Here is a 19,068-nt window from a genome sequence, read left to right as displayed (position 1 = left end):
GCGAAAGGGTTGATACCCAAGTTTTGGCGGAAATCGGAGGTACCGAAGGAGGAAGACTGGATTAATAGAGTAAATCAGATAGGTAGAATGGAAAGATCATACCATATGCAGGAAGATAAGATGAGAGTTTATTCTAGGAGGTGGGAAAAGTGGGAAAGAGCAAGATTAAAAGAGAAATATAGGAAAATATAAACTAACATGTTAGCAAAGCCTCAAGAGATTAGAATGGGCTAGAGTTTGCAGAGGGGGAGGAGGGGGGATGAGGGGTGGGAAGGAGGGGTTGTGGGATGGGGAAGAAAAGAGTTTTTATAGTAAGGGAAAGGGTAGAAACGTCATAAATGTTTATTTGTATAAGAATTTTTTTCCCTTTGGGTTTTTGTATTAATATGAAAAAATTTAATAAATATTTAAATTTAAAAAAAAAAAAAATCACAGCAAATCTATCTGCTGCCACATCACCCCCCGAACTGCAATACATGCCCCCACCTCACCACCCCATTACAGTGCATCCCTCTACCTCCACCTCACCACTCCATTACAGTGCATCCCTCTACCTCCACCTCACCACTCCATTACAGTGCATCCCTCTACCTCCACCTCACCACTCCATTACAGTGCATGAGTCACTTCTTGTTCAAACATTTTATTGTTTTAAAGTACAACAACATAAGTTATAAGTAAGCAAATGGGATATTAGAGGTGTACAGTAAATGAACAAGTAAGGTTCCCATTTATACTAGTCAGGCAGCACTAACAAGAGTGAACAACAAATATCAAATAGAGCCTAACATGAAGGAAAGGAGGAGGGGGGAGAGGAAGGGAGGGATAGGGTGTACGGCACCAAGGAAGGGGATACTGAAAATAGCCAAATAACCGCAGTATCAACAAAGGATGGTTCCCGTAAAGCAAAAAACATAGATTATGGGTTGAGAAGGGACTCGTCAAAGTTGGGTGGGAGGAAATGCTCCACCCATGGGTTCCAAATCTTTTTAAAGTTGGGGATGGAATCCAGGATAGTGGCTTCAATTTTTGCGTGGATCATCGCCTGAGTGACCCTAGTCATGACTGCAGTCGTATTCAGTAAGGGTGATTTCCAGGCTTTAGCGATAACCTGTTTGGCCGCAGTGGTGACTTGCAGAATAAGCTTAAAATTTGCCTTTGTGATGTCTGGTGGCCGGTGATTGAGAAGCGCGACTAGAGGACTTGGTTGGAGGGTTGTGGCGCTGAGTGCAGACAGTGTTCTGAATACCTCCGCCCAAAAAGTACGGACGATTGGGCAATCCCACCAAATATGAAAAAATGTTCCTAGGTCTGCGCTGCCTCTGAAACAAACTGGGGGGGGTAAATTTCGCAATTCTGGTTGGGACAAGATACCAGCGGGTCAGGACTTTGTAATTGGTCTCCAGGGCCACAACATTTTGCGAGGACTCCTTGGTATTGTTCCAAATGAGGTCCCAATCTGAGGGGTCGATTTGCCGGCCTAAATCAGCTTCCCATTTATCGGTATATGAGGGTAATGGAGAAACGGATGGGGTCGTAAAAAGGGAGTATAGATAGGAAATGAGACCTCGTCTATGAGGGTCTCGGAGACATGCTCGCTCAAAGGGAGACAGTGAGGAAATTGGGTTGGCGGCCAATGTGTACGGAGCAAAGAAATGTTTCAACTGCAAATATCTAAATAATTCTGAGGTGGGGAGGTTATGGGACTCACAGAGAGAGGTAAAAGATTTAAATTGATTCCTGAGTACAAAATGACGGGTCTGGGTGAGACCAGCCGTTGCCCATTGAGCAAAGACGTGCGGTGCGGACCAGGCCGGGGGGAAGGCTGGATTACGAAGATAGGAAAGGAGGGGGTTATGGGGAGATTGTAGCAGGTAACGAGATTTCAGTTTGTCCCAAAGGGACAAAAAATGCATAGTAATGGGATTCTCAATCGCGCGGCGGTCAATGCGTCTCAACCAAAGAAGGTTTGCTATAGAAAAGGGGTCGCACTCGATGGATTCGAGAATGACCCACTGCGGGATTTCGTAGGTAGTGTGATATTTTGGTAGTTGTGCCATATGCGCCGCTTGGTAGTATTTGCTGATCTCAGGGAGACCCAGACCGCCATGCAGTTTAGATCGGTATAGAGTACTGCGGGGGACACGGGGGGCGGACTTTGCCCCAAACGTAAGAAGAAATACGGCGCTGCAGAACTCGCAGGTAATGAGTGGGTACAGATATAGGGAGAACTCTGAAAAGATAAAGGATTTTGGGAAGGATCGACATCTTCACGACCGCTATTCTGCCCAGCCAAGCTAGAGGAAGGGAGGACCATTTAGTCATAAGTGCCGTTAGATGGGCCAGCATAGGGATGTAGTTAGCGTTATAGAGACCTGAGATATGCGGGGTGAATTTTATACCCAAAAAGGGGACGGAGTCTTGCGACCATGAGAATGGCAAGATCTGTTTGAGGTGGGTAAGTTCGTTAGGTGGTAGCGAGATATTAAGCGCCCATGATTTCTGGGGGTTAATTTGAAGGCCAGAGAGCGCGCCAAACCTATCAATAAGACGAAGTAGAGTAGGCGTAGATGTTAAGGGAGAAGTGAGAAAAAGCAGGACGTCATCAGCAAACAAGCACAGTTTATGTGAGGTGCCTCCTATTTCAAGCCCTCGGATATCAGGATCGGTTCTAATCAATAGTGCCAGTGGTTCTATGGCTAGTGCAAAAAGCAAGGGGGAAAGGGGACAACCTTGCCTGGTGCCACATAAAATCGGGAAATGGGCGGACCGATGTCCTAGATATTTAATTCTGGCCGAGGGGCCCTGGTAGAGAGAAAATATCCAGGTTAAGAAATGTGGGCCAAAGCCCCAACGGCGCAGGATGTAATGTAAGTATGACCATGAGACTGTGTCAGACGCCTTCCGAATGTCTAAGGACAAAAAGCATGTGGGAATATTGCGGAATTTAGCTAAATGTGCTAATAGGGATGCACGTCGAACGTTGTCTCCTGCTTGCCTAGTTGGTATGAAACCAACCTGATCGTTGTGGATTAGGGAACCAATACATGCATTGAGGCGAGTTGATAGGATTTTGGCTAGCAGTTTAACATCTACGTTAAGGAGGGAAATTGGTCTGTAACACTGTTCAACAGGTAAAAAGTTTTGGGCATAAAATTAGCTAATCTTACATAATTTTGGGGTGCTGAAAACGAAAATGACCCTAAAAAATGTTGATTGGCTCTAGTTTCCATGATATATTCACCCATCTAATGACGTAAGCCATTCAAAATTATGATGCAACTTCAGCTGCATATTGCACAATTGATACTGGTGACCAATAGAAAATTGCATGTATACTGAGATGATGCAATATTAGCCTTTAATTGCATCACTTCACTGCATAAAAGCTGCAGTATCTGTAGCTGATTGTAGTTCCACAGCGTCTTTACATTTCGTTTTATGCTTATATAGGCTACTCAGTAATGCCTCGAACTTGTGTGAATAAAGCAGATAATTTCTGCTATATCTGCGGTGAAATAACTTATCTCACAAAAAAGGAGGATAACAGGAATGATTAAGAAAGCCTACAACTTGTATTTTGGCTGCAAGATAGGAGACCAGGACAAGAGCTGGGCACCACATATATGCTGCAATTCTTGTGGGACGGCACTGGAGCAATGGTTGAATGGAAAAAAGGCATCTATGCCTTTCGCTGTGCCAATGATTTGGAGAGAGCCAACAGATCATGTTAGTAATTGTTACTTTTGTATGGTGCCTCCAATTGTAAAAGGGCTAAATAAGAAGAAAAAGTTATCTGTGCACTATCCAAATATTCCATCGGCAATACGTCCAGTTCCTCATGGAGAGGGGCTACCAATTCCTAAAGCACCAGAATCCTTCGTGGTTGAGTCAAGTGAGGAAGAACCTGAAGCGTGTAGTCACGTGCAGTTGTAAGAGATAGCCCTTTCCTCGAATACAAGAGAAAAGCCAAGAGAAGCAAAACCGACACAAACTGAAGACAAAACTAGTGAGAATCCTAAGTATTAAAATGATTCAACTTAGCTTATGGCTATAATTTTTCTTGGTAATCCTATGCAATATATTATGCCATTTAGGCTTTGTTATGTAGTCATTATCACTTGCTTTATATTTGTGGAAAGACATCTATCTATATAATTATTGTGCATTATGTAGTCATTACGCCTATAGTAGAAAACTTTCCGTTTACAGAAAAACTAGAGCCAATTGACAAATTTCATTGTTATATTTGAACTCAGAATGTGAAATTCATTAAGAAATGGATCCTTTTGTTTCCAAAACTGGCAAAAAATAAAAATTTGTTGAACAGTGTAATTAGACCATTGCGTGTCATCAGAGTTTGGCTTCGGTATCATAGAGATGTTGGCTTGCACAGTATCTGGACTAAAGATATGATTCGAGAGTATGGCATTAAAGGCATTCGTCATGACAGGCGTGAGAATGGGGGCAAACTTTTTATAGTACGTGGCTGAAAAGCCGTCAGGTCCTGGGCGTTTGCGGGGCTTCAAGAAATTTATAGCATTTGTGACTTTGACTGTGGTGATGGGTCGCTCTAGCGTAGCAAGATGCTCACCAGCCAATTTTGGAAAAGGAAGGGAACCAAAAAGGGCATCGGCCTGGGAAGAGTCAAAGGGAGCGGAGGCAGAGTAGAGACTCGAGAGGTGTTTGTGGAAAATTTGTAGAATCCGTTCCGGGTTGCTGGTGAAATTTGCCGATGAGGTCCGCAACCTTATGGGCTTAACGGTGTGGTCTAGTTTACGGAGAAAGAGAGCAAGAAAAGTGTCGGGCTTATTGGCCTTAGTGTAAAATTTGTGATGTGACCTGCGGATGGAGAGCTCGGCTTGGTCCGTAAGGAAGAGATCTAGGGCTAGTCGAGAGTGTTCAAGGGCTTCTGTGTTAGCTGGGGTGGGGGATGCTTGAAAGGCACTATGGGATTGGTCGTACTCTTGTTCAAGGAGGAGGCGTTTCTGCCTCCTTGCTCTACTCAGGAAGGAGGCTTTACTAATGCAGAATCCGCGGATTACTGGTTTATGCGCTTCCCACAATAGGAGGGGGGAAATCCCGGGGGTTTGATTTAGGGAGAGATACTCTTTAAGGGTAGCAGCAATCTCTGTGCAGTGGGCTGGGTCAGCCAGCAGGCGTTCGTTGATGGACCAGGAGGGATCAGCGGGAGAAGGAGCTAGAGAAGCAACGGTGGTGATCACAGCACAGTGGTCTGACCATGGGATCGGAAGAATATCAGAAGCCAAGATACGAGGGGAAGAACTGGCGGTCATAAAAATATGATCGATTCTTGAGAAGACTTTGTGTGGGTGGGAGTAAAAAGTGTACTGGTGTTTAGTAGGATTGGATTCCCTCCATGAGTCGACCAGTGAGTGCTGATGCAGAATGGATTGAAAGGACTGTTTGGGGATATGTGGAGTGTGAGATTGTGGGGATTTGTCTAGAAAAGGGTACAGTGTACAGTTGGAGTCTCTGCAGACTAAAAGCGTGCCTCGTGTATGATGAGCAATAACCGAGAAGAGATGAGAAAGGAATGGCAAAGGACCCTGGTTTGGAGCATAGTATGTGGCAATGGTGACCTCAAAATCCAGCAATTGCCCTACAAGTAGAAGATAACGACCTTCCGGATCTTTAATTTCAGTGCATAATTTGAAGGGTGTAGTACGGTGAAGAGCAATTAAAACCCCCCTGCACTTAACAGTAGCAGAGGCGGTGTAGACCTGTGGGTAGCAGGGGCCAAAAAATTTAGGAGTGGAGGTAGGAGTGAAATGCGTCTCCTGCAGGTAGACTATGTGGGCCTTATAGGACGCAAAAGAACGAAAGGCTTTGTTGCGCTTCTGCGGGACATTAAGGCCCTGAACATTCAGGGTAAGGATATTCAGGGAACCCATGGGTGGAGGAAGCGGTGATTTGGTAAATATTGGAGTCCCTTCAGGAGAGCCATCTTGCGAATTGAGCTAGGGGAAAGTATGCGGTTGTAGAAACTGGATAATAACAAGGGGCCGTACAGAAAAGTAAGGGTTGAGGTGGGGAGGGGTAAGGGTGGTCTAGGGTAGGTAGAGAGGGCCATAAAGAGGCTGGAAGAAAAATAAAAGGAGAACGGTCCCCGGGGGTACCCGGAATCCGGGTGGTCCGGGGAGCGGTTGTAGCCCGAGTGGTGTCAAAAAAAACGGGACACCAAAGGGGCAAGTGGAGAGTGCACAGGTGCGCGGGCGGCAAGTAAGACAGCATGTAGACATATAAATACGTGAGCGATCCTGGAAAGAGAGAAAACATCAAACATAATGGGCAGGAAGCCCGGGGTGCCCCGGTGCCGGAGACCCCGACCCACCCGGCACAGCCTCTAAAAGACCGGAACCCGGTGATCCGAGCCGCCGGGGCCGGGGGTCCAATAGGCAAGGTAGAGGCCCAACAGTAGCCCCAACTTAGCAAACAATAAGGCAGGTAACAACCCAACGTAAGACATATCTAGAATGGCCTGTATCCTGAGCTGGTCAAAAGAAACAGGTATGAAAAAAAACAATTAAAGCCCAGCAAACAAGAATAAGGATACAGGTGTGCAATGTAAACCGTCAGATGGGGGGGCCGATTAATTCAACTCAGCAAGTAGCGACTACAGGGGTGGCCACGGACCACCACACGAAGAGCCGGTAGGAGGAGTAGAAGTGGTCAACAGGATTCAGTCCATAGAGTCTTGTGGTGAGGGAGCTGGAGATGAAAATCGGCCGCGTTTGTGTACATTCAGGTGACCATTAGGGGTCGACGGAGGCTGTAGTTTCTTCAGAGAGCACGACGCCGTTCGCCTTCTGGAAGTCTCTGACGGTGTTGCGGGGGGGTGTAGCTGGAGGTTCCGTAGCGTGTCCAGGAGTTCGTCAGTGGTCTTGCATACGTGGTCCCGGGCTTGGTATCTGAACCGCACAGCAAAGGGAAAGCACCATTTATATGGTATATCATGCTGCTGAAGCACTTGCAGGTGCGGTTTCATGGCTCTGCGCTTGGTGATAGTAGTGGGCCGGCCGCGCATGCGCACTCTCGCATGAGTCACTTCTAATAACTTTTCTTGACACCAAGAGCTAAAAAGGTGACAGGGGAGGGATATTCAGCTGACTGACAACCTAAGCTCTGTTCCTGTATGCTGTTTAAAAGGGAGCGTGTCCCTTCCCTCCAATCAGCTCTCACAGCTCTTGTTCAGTGTGTAACTGGAGTTCTCTGCCCCTGCTTTGTGAGTCTGTGAAAACAGGTATAACTTATGTAGGAGGATTTGTTTCAACTCTGTGTGTCATCTGAGGCCTGTCACTTCAATGGATATATGTAAGGGTTTACATCCACCTTAAGTATAGTTTAATTTAGTCCATATGTATACTTTGTACTGATTGTATGATTTATTTGACTTATTTGGCTGTGTGTACGTTTATCATAAAATACAATATTGTTCTCACCTCTCTTACTTTCTCTAATCCAAGGGTTAAAATATAAGAGATGACAATCCATTCCTGAATTGAAGGCCAGCGCTCCATCTTCACCAAAATTACATAATTAAATAACATTAAATATCCCAAGTAAGCAATCTGGAAAATAAAAGTAGATTTATGTATCTGATATTTGATAGTAGGTATTAATATAATTATTTTTTGTTTACCTTTGCATGATCCTACTGCTTGATTTCTAAGCAACAAACCTGAATGTAAGCATATTATTGTATTACATTAAGGCCTCATAGAGGCCACCAAACATGTGGTTTGGCTATGTTTTTGCTGCTCTAAGACTGCTCTTCCTTGATTTTAAATGAGCTGTACACATGCATGCATTAGAGTTGCCCTGTGTCATCCCGGGGAAAAAATAATGCTGCTTGTGGAATTTTGCAGCCATTAAAGCTTTGCAAGCACCTGCATTGACTTTTTTTTTTAGTGTACCTTAAGGCTTGGTTCACACCAATGTGTTTGTTAGTGCTTTTTGCAGAAACGCACTACTGTCCCCATTTAACATGGTTTCCTATGTGACATGTTCACATTTATGCTTTTTTGAGCTGCTGCATTTTTGGAAAGGATCAGGGACTTTTGTAAAAGCTAAAAGCAGTGTCTTTGCTACAATTGATATGCTGCTGAAACGCATTTAGTGTGGTTTTGGCGCGTTTTTGCAGTGCTTTGCATTTTTTTATGCCGAGCAACAAAAACATTTCCCCTTTAACAAAAAAATTGCTGAAAAACACGCCAAACATGGTAAAAACATGCATGCAAAAACTCAAAATGCACTGCAAAAAGCATTGCAAAACGGACAAAATGTAAAATGCACTGGTGTGAACCAGGCCTAAAAGTTCTGTAATGCATCTATAGTGTTTTTAGGCACAGTTAAGATGAGTTAAAGATGAGCTTGTAAAGCATTGAGAGAGATCAGGATAAGAAAAAAAACATAACACAGAGGGCATTTAAGGTGGACGTGAATTGAATGCGTGTGTAAGGCATTTGAAATACGTATTAATGTTACAGGTAAATTGGTGCGCGCTAAATGCGGCGTTAAAATGAATTGTCAATTTGTATTTAGCCTAGAGGCAGCATAACTGAAAACCTTAAAGATGCAGTATGGCAGTGAATATAAACAGGTGCCTCTGGGTCACAATAATTAATTGTAGGCATTCTGAGAAAAGGTGCCAGGGAATAGCACAAAGGAATTTGTTTTGTCCTTGATCTTTGGTTCAATAATCCCCCTTAAGATGATTGTAGAGAATTATGAAGAAAGGTCAAATGGTTTAACACAAAGATCAACTCTGTGCTGAACTCTGATCTGACCTAAGGAAAGTTCATAGAACAAGGAGGTAATGAATTCCTTCAGTCCAAATAACTGGAGCATGAAATAAAATCATTATGACATTGCAAGTGCACACTCCCTGACACTAGAATAGCAAGCAAGTGGCTCATTTGACATCATTTATAGACTGGACTGATATTTTGTTTTCTGTGGAAAATATACAGTAATGAAAAACCGATTGGTATATCAATCTTCACAGACCACTAGCCAAAGCATGCATGTTCAATGAAAGTTACAAAACCAAGCAATATACAAAAACGTGTGGGTATGTGAAAACATTGTAGTCTGTAAAGTGAAAGAAGTGTTTGTTTGTTTGTTGCTGGATTGAATTACTTTATGGAAAATAAATTATATATTGCTAAAAGCAGTGTAAATTCTTCAGATGGCCACTTGACTGATGGGGTGTGGGTAGTGTTTAGTCCAAGAAGTGCTATAAGTCTACGGATGTAGGGAAATAGGGGCCAGGCTAGAGACAGTGGCAAAAGACTCTTGGAGCTCACAGGTAGGCAGGCCGTAGATTATTTGATTTTCTTTCTAGCAACCACGGATTGTAGGAAAGAAAATTGCTTGATTCTCCCATGACCACAGTCAGTGTTGATGGGGGAATCCCTCCTGTGGAGCTATTGTGTTCTTCTGGGGGATGGGGACACAGGGAGCAGTTCCTTCCGGGAGAATACAATGATTATTGGTAGCTGCTATAGCCACTGGTAATAATTGCATGCTAAAAATCCAACATGCTGGTTGTACCTTTGCTAATTGATGGATCAACTTGGGTACAATCAGCGTGCCCATAAATGCGTCAAATCTTGGTCAGTCCCTGCTGAACTGGCCGAGATTTGATCCATCTGTAGCCGGCTTTATTTTCCCCCAATTTTATAGCTAATATTTAATCACAGATGCACCCAGAAGCCTCATATTTAGCATGTGCGATTGTTTTTTTTCTTTTCCCAAAATTATGAACAGAACTTAAGCTAATCTTTCTTTAGGTTTGCTGCTGTCAATCTTTTTTATTTCTTGAGATACTTAGTAAGGGTACCAAAAGTGTAGGGAGATGCAAAAATGTAAGAGTTTCCCTTTTAACAACACTAAAACTGACTTTACCATTTAGAACTATGTTTGTGGTCATTATGCCTGCCATAAATAGCTCAAATTCATGCTGGATTAGGCAGAATCGGGCTATGGGTGGCACTGTCAGTACCACATGGCTCAACATGTGTTGTTTGTTTTTCTAATTCTAGGTGAAAAATGTATGTGAAATATTTAAGAAGTGCATATAGTATAGTAGATTAACACAACTACGAATAATTCAACTTACTGTATAAAACCAGAATTTGACAATTGGGGCATTGTAAAATTCATAAATTTTAGTGCCAATTGGTATACTTCTTTGTTTCTTGTTTCCGTTCTCTTCATCGCCTTTCCTGGAGTTGACATCAGCATTCCCATCCTAGATTAAATAAACATGTCACTGGGCATGGATTATTCCCATCATTTCACTTCTTAGGAAGTATTTAATAATAATTTCACAAAGTTAGAGAAAGCAAAGCTCGTGCTAAGGTTTGGATAAAATCATACATCTACAATTATTTCAAATTACAATACAATAACCAAAATTTAACAACTTTTTTTCTGAACAAATAATGCTGAAAATAATGTTTTTAGTGCTGGAGTATTTGACTGAATATTGAGGGATAGATGTATTAAAAAAATACAAAGCTAAAATAGAGAGACCAGACCAGCTTAGCTATAAATCTCTATGTACCCGGGTCCAGCAGAGTTTTTGATTCATTCTTCCAGGCCTATACAGGGCTGGTGCAATATTTTCATTTACCTAGGGGATTACTCCAAAAGGAAGGCAGGGTCTATAATTGGTCAGGTCAGAATAACGCAGTCCCTGCCCCCCATTTTTCTAAGGTAGTAGCCTGGTCCTATTCACACAGATAGGAGTGCAGAATGATGTAAATACTGCACTTACCCCATCAGTGGCGTCCCTAGGCAGGTGCGGGGGGAGTGCAATAGGTGACACCTATTGCACGGGGTGACACCGGACCCTCTCCACGAGCTCCACGAAAAGGAAGGTTTCAAAGCAAGCCCGATCCATTACGCTCCCCAATCCACAGATCCGATCCATCTTGCAGGGATCATCGGCTTGCTTTAAAACTTTCCTTTTCACGGAGCTCGTGGAGAGATCAGTTAACCCCGTATAGGTTGCAAGCCAACGATCCCCACATAATGGATCGGATCTGTGGATTGGGGATCATAATGGATTGGAGTCCGATCCATTATGCTCAATCCGCAGATCCGAGCCATCCTGTGGGGATTGTCAGAGGGGTGACACCAAGTGTTACCGCATCGGGTGACACCAACCCTAGGGACTCCCCTGTACCCCATACTCAATAGGCTGTTAGGATCATGCAGTCTACTGGATTCCACTAAACATATATATTTTTTAATTTGACACCATGTCAGCTATTATTTTAGCCCTTCAAGACATGTAGAAATCTCTGTTACTCTCAACCTCCATTAAAATTTTTCTATAGAGTAGTGAAGGATTAAAATCTCTGCTATTGGAAATCTGCTTATTAATTACTGGCCCACATTCCACATTCCAAAATGTGCAGAAAAGTAAGAAAACTCAATTTACAGTACACTTGGCTTCTGTCAGTGACATCTAGGTGAGGGAGACATGGTACTTTTGGCGAGATCCTGAGAATGCTGAGGATCCCGAATCTCACAAGAAAAACAGAATCTTTTTGTGAGATTTTGGATACTCAGTGCTCACAGAATCTTGGTAAATGAATTGTGTCGCAAAATCTAAGTGTAAGTAAATTTTTTTTTTCACTCTACAACACAGATTTTGTTATTTTTAAAATTAGCAGCATTTTGGCCTGGGGGCAGCTTAGCATTGTTATTGTTCTTTATGCACCTCTTAAAGACATTCCCATTTCCTAAAGACACAAAAGATATCATAGAAAGTGAGAGGAAATCAAAATGTTGGTCGTTTTTACTGGAACAGGTACTGGGGTACAGTAAGAACACTAGTTATTACGACAACTATAAAAGATGGTATTTAACTCACTTTGGTTAGATGTCCTCTCACATTCAGTCAAGTTCCAGAGACTAAAAATTAAACTGAAATGGAGGTTCTACTCCTTCACACTCTGTTCAAAATATGAAACCTTTTTGCACTCCAGTTTAACATCTGCATGTAGAACAATTGATTCAATGTACAGATCCTTCAATAACCAAGCAAGTTAGCATTAAATATTGTCTGGGAGTGATCAGTAAATAACTTACTTTATCTGTTTAAATCTTCCACTTCATAGAGCAGTTTAGTAAATACATTTATTCATATTGATATTTATTCACGGTCAACTTCTGACCTGAGTATTCAGTTGGACAATAAGAAATCCCTCACTTCATAACACTAATAAGTATACACTAGGGGACACCTGGCAAGCTCTGGGGTTACGTTTTGTAGTCTACTACTGATTACATCAAGCTAAAATTAAAGCAAGTAATACATCATGCTTAACCCTGCCCTTTACATAGTAATTGTCCATGTCCATATGTTAAAGGACACTTGAGATAAGTAGGCTCACATCAGAGGATACTTCTTAGAAGTGGCTTTATAAAAAGGATAATTAAAACTGAGAAACACATTTATAGATCCCAACTTGAGATACCCACTTATACCAATGGGTTTTCATAATATAATTCAAAGGTAAGACATGCAATAATTTATAGCTGACAGACAGTGCATTTTGATTGGCTCTAGCGGTCAGTCCAAAATGTTGTATACTGATTTCTGACTTGTTACTGTTTGGTTACTGTACAGCGATCTTTTTTTTTGCATCAAGTTAAAAAAGGCCATGTGTCAACATGCTTTTGTTCACATCTGATGGGTTTTGCTTTGTCATGCAATTCTATAGGAATGTTGCTTGAAGCAAGTCTCAGAAGCATCTCATATTGATGTCAAACTGATGCTATTTACACCAGCACTACCAAAGCACTAAATGAGTTTTAGAGGTATAATATTCTATTTAGCAGGTATTTGAGGTTGAAAATGTTCATGCAACAGCCATACACATACAGAAAATGACAGTGTGACAAATTTCTTACAGCATTGTCATCTTCTTTTTCTTTTCCTTCTTCATATTCCTTGGAGGTATGATATGAGAGGTCATCTTGGGACCTGAACTCCAAAAATAATATTGTAGGAGGTAGGAGAATGCCCATTATTACCTGTATTTAGAAACAAAGGTTTGGATAAAATTCATAACTTTTATTTAAAGCATTATTTAATTATATAATTACACATAGTCAATTAATTTCTTGTGTATATATGTTAAGTGTCTCATAATAACTTCTTGCGGTTCATGCTTATTCATTTAGGATATAACTGCATTATTGCAGTCCAGCAATTCTCAGACTGTGAGATGGCTTTTACATCTGAGGCATGTCATCCAGTCTAGCTAGTCATGAACAGCAGCTTTTGCATTTACTGAGTGCCCAGGGCTTTTCTCACTTTGGCCTATTTAACACAAGGCAGCACAATGAGTGAAGCAAAATTAAACCAATTAAAATATCAGTGTAATAATTTTCCTATAATTACACACTTTTATACACTAGATGGGATAAAGTTATGATTACACTCTATATAGAAAATATTATTCCAATGTAATAACATGGGAGTTCACCCTTTAAGTCCATGAACCAGGGCAGGAAACCTTTTCATTTCAGGTCTATTCTTATATTTTAATTTAAGTTATTTAACTGCAAATTGTTTTCCCTTTTTTTATTTTATGGTATTAGGGCCTCTACTTATATAGTACAACTGTCCTAGGTACTAGATAAGTCAAATCTCTCAGGTGCAGGACACCAACTGGACTTTTATATTCAACTGAAGATATCAATATTTTAGGTAAATATATTAGGATTAGGATTCAGAAAATAAGGGACTTTGTTTACTTCATTAAAACATTAAAACAATTATTTACTTCAAGAAATATAAGAAACAATTGTGTGTTTAAATACCTGGTGTTTCAGCAAAAATACATTTCAGAAACACCTTTTAACTGTTGAAACCTGTCATCAAAAAAAGAGTACTTGGCAGGGGCAGACTGACAACTCATTGGGCCCCTGTGTCCTTGCCCAATGAGTAATAGGGGATCATGGGGCCCCTGTGTCCTTGCCCAAACTCAAAAAAGCCTATGAAAAAGGTACCAGGGGCATCTCATGGGTCCCCCTACTGACCCCGGGCCCTCGGGCAGTGCCCGAGTTTCCAAATGGTCAGTCCGCCCCTGGTACTTGGTCATGCTGATGCTAATGTTACAGCCCAATGAGGACAAATACCATAAAAAATAAATTTTTTACAAAAAGATATATTATATGGCAATAGTTAATAAAGATCTTTTTCATCACCTCCTTTGTGCATGATCTCTATACCTACCCCCCACCCTCTTTTGTTTTCCTTACACAGCAACACCATCAGAGGGAACCCTTGACTTTGTTCTGCACTGAGTGTAGAATAGCTGGCAATTTTCTGTCTTATGCCAGTGACCTGGAACCACTCATGTCTAAGGAAGATAGGAGGGATATTGTCAGTCACCGTGGCTGCTGACTATTGTGTGCAAAAACCTGTGATAAAGATTATCGAGGATGAAAATACAATAGTAGCTTCTTGCCACACACAGAAACAGAATACTGTACAAGGCAGCAGTTTCTGTAACTCATAAATTCCTATCTATTTTTTCCTGTAGACAAAAATGTGATTTTCACAGTAGAATGCACTGAAGATACACTATAGCTGCCTGCCCTGCCAGTGACCTGGAAAGGAATGCTCCTTGTTTATGGACTCATGCATGATCCCAAAACCACATTGTGTGCCCCAATGCACTCAAGCCTTGGACTCCTATGTTTATTTTTATGCCCCTCAATATACATGTCAGTTGTAGGCATTATTCTTTAATATTTTTACCTTTTGAAAGAGTAAGGTTCTATTTACCCTAAACCCTTTGGTCTGTCTTTAAACTCATTTTTACATTTTCAGCATACCATTTAAGTATTTATAAAGTTTGGATGATTATAAATATTAATGTTCTACAGAACTTATGGTGCTGTGATGGTGGAAGACTCCATATTTCGTTTGCATTAGATTGTTATAAAAAAGGGTTACATTTTCCATATGTAGCATAGGAAATTAATCCTATTGACTTGCATCTCCTCTGAGCCCTTGCACTTGCACAGTGAGGGATTTCAGCCCCTCCCTTCTCCTCTCAGACTGTAATTGAGAGAGAGATCCAATCAAAAGAGCCATTAAAGGAGCCAATGACAGGGACTTTCTCAAGCAGGAGGTGCAGCTGCAAAGCATTGTGGAATATGTAGTCCTGAACAGAAATGGCCTGATAGGCTTATATAGAAATGGAACTGCAAAGACCAGCATGCTTAGTGAGAGCAGAGGGAAGGACTCCATCTTGTTTCTCCTGAGGGGAGGCAGTCTGCATGTGGCAAGGTAACAGTCTGGACCTAACAGAGAAGTGCTTATGGTCAGTTCACAGCATGCTGAGTTATCTACATTAGTCAGGGGAACATCCAAACTGAGAGATGTGGACCTACAGTACAGTGCCTACACCGACAGAGTGAAGCGCTCATCGTGAGGTGACCAGAGCAGCCTGTCATTTCCAGGACGATCGTTTGGGTCTTAGTCACAGGATCTGGTGAGAGGGATTTTGCCCACTGGCAGATGACAGGAACACTGCACACAGACAGAGACATTACACTTTGCCCATACTCACCAGGCAGTGGGTTGTGTAGATGGCCCTGCTAAACAGACACAGTATTTGCTATGCTATACAAATACTGCCACAGGATTACAATTATACTTTTACCATAGGAGTTTAAGTGTACCAACGAAAGTGGCTAGCTGAAGATCCCAAGATTCATCCTGTTACCAAGAGACTGACGGCACACGCATGCGTATTCAGGCCTCTATATTGCATGGTGTGTGAGGGAATAGCTGTACCTTGGAAAGTAGCTATTAAGCATCAGTTGGGTACAATGTTTGCCTATTGGGCTTGTGGTGTCGGGGGTTAGAAAGGAGAAGTCTGACACAACAGAGAGTCATTCTTCTGCTCTCCTCCTGCTTGGACATCATAGAGCCAAATTTATGTAAAGGGGTTTAGACCCACTTTGAGGTTGCCATTTCAGTGTTTGCCTCTGCTCTTGGGGTTATTCACAGTTGGAATCCCCTGAAAGCAGCCTGAGTGTAAAAGTGAGTTATATTGCTTTCGGTCACAGTATTTGCTGTTCTCTTGATTCACCTAACGTATACCTGTTGTCAATGTTTATTACTTCCCATAGAGGTCTTACAGTAAAGCTGATCTCTGTGTTTTATTATAAAGTGTGTGCTTTTCATTGGTCCTTGCACTTACACTATTGCCAGCTGTGTCAGTTGGGACTGAGACAGTTCTTGGGGTTGAGAGGCAGAGTGGCGGAGTGAACAAACTTAAGCAGTCCTTTCGGGGGTATCGCTACACATATACTGTACATAAGAGAATCATTGCCTGGATCAGTAAATTTTGGAAAGACTGGATGAAAATTAATATAGACACTGTCAAGTCTCAACAGAAACTGTGGATTTAGGTTTTTTGGAGTTGAGTGAGAGTCAGACAAGTTATTAACCACTTGCCTACCAGGCACTTATACCCCCTTCCTTACCAGGCCAATTTTCAGCTTTCAGCGCTGCCGCACTTTGATTGACAATTGCGCCGTCATGCAACATTGTACCCATATGAAATTTTGATCATTTTTTTCTCACAAATAGAGCTTTCTTTTGGTGGTATTTAATCGCCACTGGGCGCTTTACTTTTTGCGCTATAAATTAAAAAAAGTGCAAAAAATTTGAAAAAAAAAAAAAAGTTTATTTGTTTCTTTTATAAAATTTTTCAAACAGGTATTTTTTCTTCTTCACTGATTTGCGTTGATGAGGCGGCACTGATGGGCACTGATAGGCGGCACTGATGGGCACTGATAGGCAGCACTAAAGGGCACTGATAGGCAGTACTAATGAGGTGGCACGGATAGGCGGCACTGATAGACAGCACTAATTAGGGGTCACGGATAGGCGGCACTGATATGCAGCACTGATAGGCGGCACTGATAGGTGACACTGATTATGGGTACTGATAGACGGCACTGACTGGCATCACTTCTGGGCACTGACTGGCGGCACTGACTGGCACAACCCCTGGGCACTGACTGGTGGCACTGACTGGCAGCACTGCTGGGCTGCACTGGTGGGCGGCACTGGTGGGCACCACTGGTGGGTGGGCACAGGTGGGTGGCACTGGTGGGCACAGGTGGGTGGCACTGGTGGGCACAGGTGGGTGGGCACAGGTGGGTGGCACTGCTGGCACATGTAGGTGGCACTTCTGGGCACAGGTAGGTGGCACTGCAGAGTGGCACAGGTGGGGGCACTGCTGGGCACAGGTGGGGGCACTGCTGGGCACAGGTGGGGGCACTGCTGGGCATGGGTGGGCGGGGCTAGTGGGCGCACTGCTGGGAGGAACTTGCGGGGGTCACTGCTGGGCACCGATCATCAGGGCACTGATCATCAGTGCCCTGATGATCGGTGCCGATCCCCGCTCTGACAACTGCCGGTTCTCGGCAGTACTTTCCTCACGATCTGACAGCGTGAGGAAAGTGCAGCCGAGAACCGGCACTTGCATTTTCCTGTGATCAGCGTGTCATTGGACACCGCTGATCACGTGGTAAAAGGCCGGTGGGATCGGCCTTTCACCACATCTCGTGATCAGCTGTGTCCGTAGGACACAGCGATCACGGAGATCGCCGGGTGCGCGCCCCCTGGGGCGCGCAGGAGAGCGCGTTCTGGGAGGACGTCATATGACGTCCACCCAGAACTAGCCGGCCGCGGTGCAGCCGTCATTCGGCTATGCGCGGTCGGCAAGTGGTTAAAATACATACAATATGTAAATCAAATTAAACCAAAAGACAAATACTTTGAAAATCTTGTTCCGTCAGAAACCTATATCTGCAGCTCATGATGAGGGCTAAAAACACTTAAAAAGCATAGTTCAATGTGCTTCAACATAGGCACTTTGGACTTCCTGTATCATTCTGTGATATACACGTGGGTTCTTTGGTTACTGCCAGTTAAGTGTTTTGCAGGGCCAAGTGAGTTCCTTCAGTTTGTGACGTATGCTACAATAGTATGCATGTCTCTGCATCTGTTTCTAATAACTGTCTAACTTCTAATGACTGTTATGCCCAAATGTCATCAGTATAAGACCATATAACTAACAAAAGCTCTTAGCTCAGTTTTCCATGTGCATTTGTATATAATATCAGAGTACCTTGAGACCTGGATTTTTCCTCATACGCAAACGTCCCATCCACATATCCGTCAGTAACATCTGACTGCATGTGTGTGCTATGAAGTCCCGATGTTTGGCCGCCACTGCTAGTTTTAGACAAGTAGAGTTACTCCAGTTCTTTAGCTCGTAAGTTAGAAGCTTCATGGCAACTTGCTCATCGTGTTTGTATGATTGATCCAGTAATTCCACAGCCAGCTGAGCAAAATCCCTAAGGGAGGAAAAATAAGATATATTTCAGATGGTCATGCTATAGATTTGAACACTATAGTCTAGTTCTAGACTTTAAGTGGTAATAACCCCTCCCCCCCCAAAAAAAAATCAAAGTGATTCTAAGGGCTTATATATTTTGTAAATGACAAACATGTCTATACTTACCTACTGGGTGCTGTGGTTTTGCACAAAGCAGCCAGGATCCTCCTCTTCTTAGGTCACCCACCGGCGCTTCTGGCTCCTTCCTCTTGTTGGGTGCCCCCATAGCAAGCAGCTTGCTATGGGGGCACCCGAGCATGCACACTTCCCAGATGCTGCTCCATGTGTCCTTTCACACACGGAGCCACGGTGTGAATGCATGAAGGTAAAAAAAACCCTGAGCATTTACAACCACTTTAAATTAAAACTCACAAATTCTTAGATCCAACCAGTAAGCATGCTATTTTTCAACTTCATTTAACAGACCAAGCTGTCCAGGCAAAGTAGCATTTAGGGGGTTTAGGCATACCATTTAACACTGACAAGGGTGCTTACAGGGGTCAACTTTTATTCTGTTATGCAAAACCTTTATCCCAAAAAGAAAAAAAAACTGTAACTGCTTAAACCATTTTAGCTGGAGTTCCACTTCAATTTG

General features: G+C 42.7%; 1 protein-coding gene across 1 annotated transcript in view; it reads right to left on the bottom strand.

The window, feature by feature from the left end:
* Positions 1–19,068, bottom strand: part of TRPM1 (transient receptor potential cation channel subfamily M member 1) — a 224,436-nt gene that overhangs the window by 50,309 nt on the left and 155,059 nt on the right. The window contains exons 18-21 of the mRNA XM_089652440.1: positions 18,204–18,432; positions 12,952–13,074; positions 10,145–10,276; positions 7,464–7,592 (exon numbers count right to left, since the gene is read on the bottom strand). Coding sequence (XP_089508566.1) covers positions 7,464–7,592; positions 10,145–10,276; positions 12,952–13,074; positions 18,204–18,432 — 613 coding nt within the window. The remainder of the gene's footprint in view (positions 1–7,463; positions 7,593–10,144; positions 10,277–12,951; positions 13,075–18,203; positions 18,433–19,068) is intronic.

The sequence above is a fragment of the Staurois parvus genome, unplaced genomic scaffold (assembly GCF_062004578.1).
Source record: "Staurois parvus isolate SC_StPar_1 unplaced genomic scaffold, SC_StPar_1.0 ptg000682l, whole genome shotgun sequence".
Taxonomy (NCBI): Eukaryota; Metazoa; Chordata; class Amphibia; order Anura; family Ranidae; genus Staurois; species Staurois parvus.
The sequence above is the reverse complement of the archived record's forward strand: the minus strand, read 5'-3'. Positions and strand labels throughout refer to the sequence as shown.